The 10,657-nt window shown below is 37.5% G+C and overlaps 1 protein-coding gene across 2 annotated transcripts in view; it reads left to right on the top strand.

The window, feature by feature from the left end:
- Positions 1-9,387, top strand: part of LOC103474876 (uncharacterized) — a 264,378-nt gene extending 254,991 nt beyond the window's left edge. The window contains exons 1-4 of one of the 2 annotated variants that reach the window (XM_081615009.1): positions 60-2,364; positions 2,466-2,558; positions 2,992-3,121; positions 6,795-9,387. In XM_081615009.1, the coding sequence (XP_081471135.1) occupies positions 3,058-3,121; positions 6,795-8,827 (2,097 nt within the window). In that variant the 5' untranslated portion in view covers positions 60-2,364; positions 2,466-2,558; positions 2,992-3,057 and the 3' untranslated portion in view covers positions 8,828-9,387. Of the gene's footprint in view, positions 1-59; positions 2,365-2,465; positions 2,559-2,991; positions 3,122-6,794 lie in introns of those variants that run through there. The other variant, XM_081615010.1, reaches the window with a different exon arrangement.
- Positions 9,388-10,657: the final 1,270 nt, after the last annotated feature.

Below are 10,657 nucleotides of genomic sequence, written 5' to 3'. Positions count from 1 at the left end.
TAACGCCATCTACTGGTATGGAGTGTGTTAAAGGTGACAAGTTGGTGGTGGCAATTTCCTTTTATTGGAAGATGTGTAAACAACAAGGCAGCAATACAAAAAGTTTTCAAATACAAATCAATCAGCGCTTTAGAGCATAACTGCAGAACGAACAATAAACTAAAAAGAAAAAGGAAATTAATATATTTATTAATTGTATTATTTTTTTTATTTGTTTAGTTATGTATTTATAAATAAGTACACAAATAAATAAAACAGTGAAAACACAGGATGATTCCTGACTACAAAAACAGAAAATGTTTGAGACAATGCAGAACTTAGGCGACATTGTCTTACATTTGGATTTGTGTACATCTATGACTTTTTCAAGAATTAGATCAATGTTCATTAAAGGGGAGTTTGTTTGCCTATTTACAATCCAAGATAAGAACACAAACAATGCCTTTCTGACAACATTTTTCCAGTTGAGAAATACTTGGCTATCCATTTTAAAACATCCTTCCAAAAATAATATGAGATCTTTCAATGACAGAATCTTGATATCTTAATGATGATTATTTCAATGTCATTATTGCAGAAAAAACTCATGTTTCTTCTGATCCTCCTTGAGATGGTACTACACCTTCATTGGAGTCCAGCTGTGTTCAACTGAACTGATGGGACTTGATTAGGAAAGGCACTCACCAGAAAAAAGACCCCACAGCTCACAGTTTATGTCAGAGAATGAGAATCATGAGGTTGTAGGAACTGCTCAAAGAGCACAGAGGCTGGATGACTGGTTGCAGAACAATGACCCTAAGCACACATCTAAAATAGCAAAGGAGAGGCTTCGGAACAACTCTGAGACTATTCTTGACTGGCAAAGCCAGAGTCCTGACCTAAACCCAATTGAGCATTTCTGGAGAGACCTGAGAATGGATCCACCAACTTTCACCATCCAATGGAACTGCAGAGGATCTATAAGGAAGAATGGCAGACTATCCCCAAATCCACGTGTGAAAAGCTTGTTGCATCACTATCAAGAAGACTCATGGCTGATACTTCTAAAGGATGATTCTACTAAATACAGAGCAAAGGGTCTGAATACTTATGACTATGTGATATTTCAGTTTTTATCTTTTAATATTTCTACGTTTGTTTTGTCTCTGTCAAGATGGGATGCTGAGTTTACATTCATGAGAAATAACTTTTTAGATTTTTTTACCAAATAGCTGCAATGAAGCAAAGAGTGAAAAACGTAAAGGAGTGTGAATACTTTCCATATCCACTGTAAATGGGAATCAAGTTTAAACAATTACATGAAACACATTTGAAAAATATTTCAGTTGTGATCTTTGTGTACACTGATATATCCTGAAATCAAGTTCAAACACACATGAGAATCCTCACAGGCCACACAACTTACTGCTGCGATCTTTGTAAAACAAAAGATTTATCTATATATCAAATCTAATCTCACACAAGAGAACCACCCTAGAACAGAAACCATTTTGCTGTGATGTTTGTGAGCAATGATTCTAGGAGAAAGGTGATTTAAACACACATATGAACATCCACACAGGGGAGAAACCTTTCAGTTGTGATCTTTGTGGTTATAGATGTAGCCAGAAATCAAATTTAAACAGATACACAAGAATCCACAAAGATAAACATTTTAGTTGTGATATTTTAGGGACAGGACATGCAGACGAATCACGTTTTAATCACGTTTTTACAAATCACAAACCACGAATCAAAACAAACAAAAAAAAAAAAAAATTCAGCTGTGTGTGTTGAGCTAGAGGACACTAATGAGTGGAAACTGATTTAGAACGTAAACATAAGCATGGAAGGAGTATGAATACTTTTAAGCTTAATGGTATTTATGAAAAATATATTTTCCTCATAAACATGAGACATGTAAGAGACATAATATATTATAAAATATATAGACATATGTAATACTTGTACGTGTGAGAAAACCTAATACAATGCAAAGTCCCGCAGTTTGACAATGAAAGTTATTGGTTGTTTATCTTAAAAAGTTGAAAAGGTGAAAGCGAGATTTGACTGAGAAAACGTTCTACCAAATAACTCAAGAAATGAATGTTATCAGTATTTCTTTCAATATCTAACAATGACAGTCCGAACTAAAAGTATAATGTTTTCTCTCTGCAAATTGAATAAAATTGCCATTTTTACCTACACTCCTCACCAGTAGGTGGCGGCGATGCACACCGGAAAGTTTTTTTTTTTGTTGTTTTGCCAACCCGCAAAAACCGCAAGAGGAAGAAGAAGAAACTTCATAGAATTTCCTGTTTCTCCATCTTCGGTCACGCGAGGACAACAACGCGTCCCGCTTTTCATTGTTTGGTGATATTTCTGGTAAGAAAACTGTACATATTCTTATAGTTTGTTGAAACATGTCTGTACCTTCGCAGTAAAGTGTTGAGCAGGCAGTATTTTAACAGGATGGTGTGTTTCAGAAACGGATGGTGAAGAAGAGCTGAGTGCGGCGCAGAGCGGCCATTTCCTGCTGAGGATCAGTTGTGGGATCATCTGTGAACTCCAGCGTCCTGGTGAGCTGAAATATTGCTGTGGAATTAAAACTCTGATGAAATAATGCATAAAGTTCTTCCACACGCTTTAAATAACTGCTTTTGTGTAATTTAGCTCTTTGTATATTACTTGTAGAGTCAGAGGCCACTGCCATGTTTCTGTCCTTTTATCTAATTTATTTAGGGCTTTTTCAGTTTTAATTATTGGTTTTTCTTATTCTGTAAGTTTTCAACATTTAATTTTGGTTACCAAACTTTAGCAGAAGTCTCTATTCTGGTTTTTGAATAAAAGTAGAAAGTACAATTCTGCACATTAAGAACCCCAGCTATTGTCCTGTGAGGATAACTGGGACCAACTAAAGATCCTAATAGATGAGTTACAGAATCACATTGTATTTTACAATGATTTGTAGCTTTTTAACATTGTTCTTTTTGTGGTTCTTGTCTCTCCCAGCTGGTCTACAAGTTGACCTCACCACCAGTTCATCCATCACTCTGGTTGTGGTCTCCATTAGAAGAAATGGAGCATCAAGGCAAAACGCTGGAGGCTGATTTCAACCCCAAAGTCCTACAGCATGGATTAGGTTTGTATGTTTTCTTATCAGTAATGGTTCAGGAGCATCTTTCTGAGGTTTATCGTCTTAACAGAAAGTTAAGAAACGGTTTGTGTCTGTGTTGGCATATTAGCTTTCTATCTGATGGAAGAGTGACTGAATCCCAACGCAAATAAACGTTTACAATTTGATTCATCATTGGAACATTCAACTTTTCTGCTGCTCTTGGTTCAGTGGAGCTCTGGTTCCTAAAGCCATTGAAGATGATGTTCAGGTCTTTGGCTTTCTTTTTCTAGATAGCTCTCATCATTTAGGGTTGAAGTCTGTTATCTTTCTGATCTTCACCCAGTTTGAACAAAGTGTTTAAATGATGGTTGGAGTCAGACTCTCTTCCTGATCAGCTCTGAAACTGGGTATAGAGGCACTTTGGTCTGGGAAGTCTTCATTCAATCACAACAACGTAATGACAGCGATGATCCTAAGAAACTCTCTCTAGTTCCTAAATTAAGCAAATTACTGTAAATGGCTTTAGGGCACATTGGCTTTGTCTTGATTCTCTGTTGGGTCACACATCTGATTCAGAGCATTGAGGGTACAAAAAAGAAATACGAAAAACTAAGGATGCTCTGATTAGGTTTTTTGCTGCCGATTCCAATACCGATCATCCATGAGGCCGATCTCTGCCGATCACCTGGACTGGCTGTTAATTTTTCGCTTTAAGTATAAATACTGCTATATGATCTGACACAATGGAAAAATTTTCTGGCAATAAATTCACTTAATTTAGACATAAACATGGAAAATATTTGCAGGCACACTGCAGCAGCTACTTAGTCAAAAGGACAACTGAAATCCCTGCAATTAGTAAAACAATATTTAACAGTAAGGCTCTCAGTACCATAAATTATACATCAGTCAAATAAATCTATTAACACTGCCTATCTCAAATAATATAAAAAAAAGAAAAAAGAGAAGAAATATTTATTCAAAGTCAAATGCAGGTTGCATCAAAATAAAGTGTCCCAACTTTAATGAATCAAAACTTCCTGACAGAACAGCTTGCTGGTTAATGCTGGCTCTGATTGGTTCTGACTGAAGGGAGTAATTCTGCAGAATACCAGGAGGAGGCAGATCAATTTTTTTCTCCAGGGATTATCTATCTTATGTTATTACATAACCAAACTTTTAATAAGTAGGTAAAATCTTTCCTGCTGCAGCTTTAAGTAGAGGTTCGGTGTGAGAGTTTACTGTCTTGTGGAGCAGAAACGGAGCTTCGTCTGTGAAATATCACTACCAGTAGCGCTTAGCAGCGGTTCAACAGCGAGAGCAGGACCAGCGTCTAACACCGCTAGCTCGTTGACTTAAAATTAAAGGTGTGCTCATTGATCGGCCACCGATCATAATCGGCCGATTTCCGTGAAAAAGTGCATGATCGGTGATCGCCGATCACGGTCTCTTGTTGCAGATACCGATCACTTCCTTCTCATTTCGCAGCCTGCCTGTGCAGCTGGTCTCCTCTTTCCTTCACACTGCGCAAACGCGCAGCAACAAATCCTAAGCGATGTGAAAGTATAACGCACTCAGTGAATGGGGATGTTTGCGTGTTGCGGTGGAAAATTGAAGCACGTGGAGTGAAGCACATCAAAATGCATCAACACAACGAATCTAATATGGCATAAAAACAATGCCATACTTGACGGAGTTTGGCTACATCAAGGCTCACTGCAGTAAAAAAGATATATGGAGGATCAGATAGCAGGTAAAGCAGCGCACAGGTACAAACACTCACCCGGATTAGCATGACTGTCAGAAAACCCGCAAAATAATTTAAGTCTTCGAGCTGCGATGTAAGACGCTGGTTCTGCTCTCGCTGTTGAACCGCTGCTACGCGCTACAGGTAGTAATATTTCACAGACGGAGCGCCGCTTCTGCTCCACCTGGTAGTGACTCTCACACCGAACCTCTGCTTAAAGCTACAGCATCTAACCTAAAAAAAAATACATTTTACATACGCATTAAAACTTTCGCTGTCCTAACATGAGACAGATAATCTCTTAAAAAATAATCGATCTCCTCTCTGTTCTGCATAATTACTCCGCTCAGTCAGAAACAGCCACTCAGAACTAGCAGTAATCAGCTAGCCGCCATGCTATCAGGAAGTTCATTCAGTAACTCAGGATTGTTTATTGTAATGGATCCTGTATTTGTCTTTGAATGCCAAGTTTTATACTTGAATCTTTTGGCGATGTTGAGAGGTTTTATTTTGACTCTTTGCATTATTTAGCCTCTTCAGAACATTCATATGTTTTCAGTTTGTTAAAGATAGTATTACCGATAGCAGTACAATTTACAGAATGCCTGTTTTGTTTAGTTCTTGGAAAAAGTTATTAAAAACAAGTTTTTGTCTAAATTAAGGTGAATTCATGGTTCCTTTTTCCACATAATGTAACCGGTAGTGTTTATGATTAAAAAAAAAATAATAATAATGTGATCGGTATCAGTGATCGGCCCTCATGGGTGATCGATATCGGCAGGATAAAACCTGATCGGCACATCTCTACTTAAAATTATTTTTCGGGTTATTTTGTTTAGCTTTCAGACCACGAAGGTCTTCCGGGTGAGTGTTGGTAGTTGTGCGCTGCTTTACCTGCTATTTGATCGCTCCGTAACGCTGCAGTGAGCCTCAATGTAACCAAACTTGGTCAAGTGTTTGTTTTTTAAAAAAAGTCATATTAGATTCGTCGTGTTGATGCATTTTGACATGCTTCACCCCCGATGTTTTTCTTCGGCAGGACACGCAAACTTTCCCATTCGCTCTCAGAGCGTTACAGTTCCTCGAGACAGGATTTGTAGCTACGCACTTCCGCAGTGTGAAAGAAAGACGAGATCAGCTGTACATGTAGGCTGCGAAGTGAGATCAGCGATCACCGATCATACATTTTTTCATGAAAATCAGCCGATTATAATCGGCACACCTCTACGTGAAAACTATTTAAAAAGGACAAACATGTTTTAAGGGAAATATCACCTTCATGAGTTCAATATCTTCATGTCATCAGACCAAAGTGATTTGTTTTCTTTGTTCTGGGATTCGATTTGTTATTTATGTCTATGTAAAGTGCATAAAACAGAAGTAGACAAAGAGACAAGTTTATTTTTTAATTTATGAACACAATGAGATAATCCATCAGTTCAAGATGTAAAGTAACATGTTTTGGTTAGAGGATTGTAAAGAAAACGCGCAAACTAGCAACAAAATACCCCATTTAAATAACTCAACTATAATTTCTTTGACTTTCTGCTACAGATGCAAGTTATGGATTAATGAGTAATCAAAAGTTAATTGATCTTATTTAGGGTTTCCCCCAGAAAAGAGACTAAGTCTGGTGGTAGATGGCCCCAGGGCGGCCGATCGCCAACCCATTGAGTTTTAGTAAAAAATGTCTAAAGATGAAAATATTGCTATTTATTATGTGATATTGTAAGACATTTTCAACATAATACAGTTGTATAAAAAAGCCAGGCTTAAAATACAGATTTTAACAGGCATCACTCTTATAGTGAACCTCAGAGCGAACAACATCGCAGTTCAACCTAAAGTCAAACATTTATGTACGTTGGTTTGTAACACTAGTAATGTTGATGTGAATATAAAGCTGCAGTGGTTTATAATGTACATAATTTGCTTCATTGGTTCCTGCAGATGCTCAGCAGATGTTGCTGCTTAAAGAAGATGCTCCTGAAGAACATGGTCCAGGTTTTGACCTACAAGGTCCAGAGTCTCTCCCACCAACCATTAATGAGGATGATGAAGAGTTTCTCCTGTCTTCTCACCTTCATCAGCACCACAGAGAGTTACCAGAAGATCACTGTGAAGCAGCAGAACCCATCAGGAATCAAAATCATGGAGATTATTCCAACTCATCAGAAACTGAACTCATTCAGGAGGGTGAAGAGGAGGATGAAGATGATGTAAATAATGTTTTCTGTCAACTTGAACAATTGCCAGATTACAGACCAAATAGTAAATATAAGGGAAATGTCAGCAAGGTGAGCCATTCAACTAAAGGTTCTCCAAACTTTGAGGATAAAATGAAATCCTTTACTTCAAAGAAAACCTCAAGGAGGAAAGTTCAGGTTGAAATGAAGTTTAGCTGTGATGACAATGGTGAAATATGTAAAAAAAATCCAACATCAAAAAGACATGTGAGAACCCTAGCAGGACATGAACATCTCTGTAAATTGTGTGGACACACATTTAGCAACAGAAGAAACTTTGACACACACATGAGAATCCACACAGGAGAGAAACCTTTCAGTTGTGATCTTTGTGGATACAGATTTAGCACAAAATCAAGTTTAAATGTACACATGAGAATCCACACTGGAGAAAATCCTTTCAGTTGTGATGTTTGTTTGCAAAGATTTCATCAGAAAGCTCATTTAAATAAACACATGAGAATCCACACAGGGGATAAACCTTTCAGTTGTAATCTTTGTGGATATAGATGTAACCAGAAATCAAATTTAAATAGACACATGAGAATCCACACAGAGGATAAACCTTTCAGCTGTGATCTTTGTGGATACAGATGTAGTGTAAAATCAAGTTTAAATGTACACATGAGAATCCACACAGAGGATAAACCTTTCAGTTGTGATCTTTGTGGATACAGATGTAACCAGAAATCAAATTTAAATAGACACATGAGAATCCACACTGGAGAAAAACCTTTCAGTTGTGATCTTTGTGGATACAGCTGTAGAGTAAAATCAAATTTGAATGTACACATGAGAATCCACACAGAGGATAAACCTTTCAGTTGTGATCTTTGTGGATACAGATGTAGCAGAAAATCAAGTCTAAATGAACACATGAGAATCCACACACAAGATAAACCTTTCAGTTGTGATCTTTGTGGATACAGCTGTAGAGTAAAATCAAATTTGAATGTACACATGAGAATCCACACAGAGGATAAACCTTTCAGTTGTGATCTTTGTGGATACAGCTGTAGAGTAAAATCAAATTTGAATGTACACATGAGAATCCACACAGAGGATAAACCTTTCAGTTGTGATCTTTGTGGATACAGCTGTAGAGTAAAATCAAATTTGAATGTACACATGAGAATCCACACACAAGATAAACCTTTCAGTTGTGACCTTTGTGGATACAGATGTAGCCAGAAATCAAGTTTAAACAAACACATGAGAATCCACACAGGAGAAAAACCTTTCAGCTGTGATCTTTGTGGATACAGATGTAGCCAGAAATCTAAATTAAATAGACACATGAGAATCCACACAGGAGAAAAACCTTTCAGCTGTGATCTTTGTGGATACAGATGTAGCCAGAAATCTAAATTAAATAGACACATGAGAATCCACACAGGAGAAAAACCTTTCAGCTGTGATCTTTGTGGATACAGATGTAGCCAGAAATCTAAATTAAATAGACACATGAGAATCCACACAGAGGATAAACCTTTCAGTTGTGATCTTTGTGGTTACAGATGTAGCCAGAAAGCACATTTAAATGTACACATGAGAATCCACACAGAGGATAAACCTTTCAGTTGTGACCTTTGTGGACACAGATGTAGCCAGAAATCAAGTTTAAATGTACACATGAGAATCCACACTGAAGAGAAACCTTTCGGTTGTGATCTTTGTGGATACAGATGTAGCCAGAAATCAAAATTAAATGTACACATGAGAATCCACACAGGATAAACCTTTCAGTTGTGATCTTTGTTGATACAGATGTAGCCAGAAATCACATTTAAATAGACACATGAGAATCCACACGGGATAAACATTTCAGTTGTGAACTTTGTGGACATGGATGTATCCAGAAACCAATTTTAAAACACATGAGAATTCACTAAAGATAAACACTCTAGTTGTGATATTTTAGGAGCAGTAAATGAGGATAAATCTTATTATAAAAGGAAGTGTGTGGATTTGAGTTTCTCTCTCTTTATTTTAGGTTCTGTTTCTAGTGAGTCTGTGCTATCCTGTCTTCCCCTTGATTGTTCCCAGGTGTCTCGTTCCCCGATTACTCTCTGTATTTAATGTCACCTGTGTTATTTGTTACTTGTGTCCTGGTCGTATGTCTCATTAAGTGTAAAGTTATCTTGTAGTCTGGCTGTAGTTTTTGTCCATTGGTTTTTCCTGATGCTACCACTTGTCAAGTCTTAGCCTTCCACTTTCTCTCTCTACTGCCAGGATTTTGGACTTTTAATTTTTTCTTGTGGATTATTACCATTAAAATCACCTTTTCTTCACTTCAACCTGGGTCTCAGCGTCTGCCTCACCACTTCCAAAACACACTTCATGACAGGAAGACTCTAAGGAAAAACAGTTATTCAGCTGTGAATGTTGAAGTCTATGACACACTTAATGACAATGGAAACTGATTTAAAATGGTATAGTTGTAGAGCGTATTGTGGAGAATTTCTGTGCTCTTAAGGATAACCAGGGGTGAAAGTAAGGGGGTACGGCAGGATACTGCTTACCCCTAAAAGATTTAGCGGGGGTACGCAGTACCTGCAAGAGAGGGAAGCAGCTGTCTGCTGTAAAAAAAATCAGTGGGTTCACTGTGCAGCCGCGAGTTCACCCACTAATTAGCCGTGACTGATTTGTTTTTCAAGAACAATCTAAAACACGACTTAATCAGTTATTAAATAACTTATTTCCCATTTCATATTGTTTCTGAACTGTTCGTGCTTTGCTAGAGCAGGGCTGCAATCGCGGAAACTCATTGTCTCCTAATGAGACAATGAGTTTGTCTCATTAGGAGACAATGAGTTTGTCCCATTAGGAGACAAACTGAACGCCACCAGGACGCTGAGACCAGCACATCCTTTTCTGGCTCGCTTAAAACGTTCGTAACTTTATTAAAGAACAACAATAAAATCAACAAAACGTGTTCATATTAATGACCCAACAACAATAATAATCTCAGTGATTATCGTTTCAACAAGGTGTTGCGCAATTCTGTGCGTTTCGGTTCCATGCAAAAATAACTAGCAGAGCAGGAGTTTAAAATTAACTAACCAACCACCGCTGTGTTCAGGGAGCGCTTATTAATAATCGCAAAAATAAATATCAAGCCTGCAACGGACTGTAACGGACTGAATGTTTTTAACATAATCTCTGGTCGGCTCTGATCATCTGTTCGGGTTGTTTTACCTTTGTCTTGGCGCATCACAGCCGCTGTAGTTTCTGAACATTCAATAAACGACAAACTTGGACTAATTACCTCGTTCTTTGTGACTATACGTTAATCACAACAAACATCAAACACGGTAAATGTGTTTCATTAAGTATTTAACAAACAAATGGCTTCTATCGTGATAATTGTGTGAAATTAAATGAATTGTCTAATATAAAACAAATAGTTTGGTGCTGTCGGGCTCAGAGTCTGAGAGGCTTTTCCTTTAGCAAACAAATTTATTTTTTGCCTCTTATTTAGTGGAAATATTGATGATGAGACTTTCTCCAAAATGACAACCTTTTTCAACCTTTATAGCTCCACTGTTGAAAATGAGGCTCTAACAT

Source organism: Poecilia reticulata, chromosome 13 (genome assembly GCF_904066995.2).
Source record: "Poecilia reticulata chromosome 13, P_reticulata-male-v2, whole genome shotgun sequence".
In the NCBI taxonomy this organism is placed as follows: domain Eukaryota; kingdom Metazoa; phylum Chordata; class Actinopteri; order Cyprinodontiformes; family Poeciliidae; genus Poecilia; species Poecilia reticulata.
Note: the sequence above shows the minus strand (reverse complement) of the source record. Positions and strands in the feature narration are given on the sequence as shown.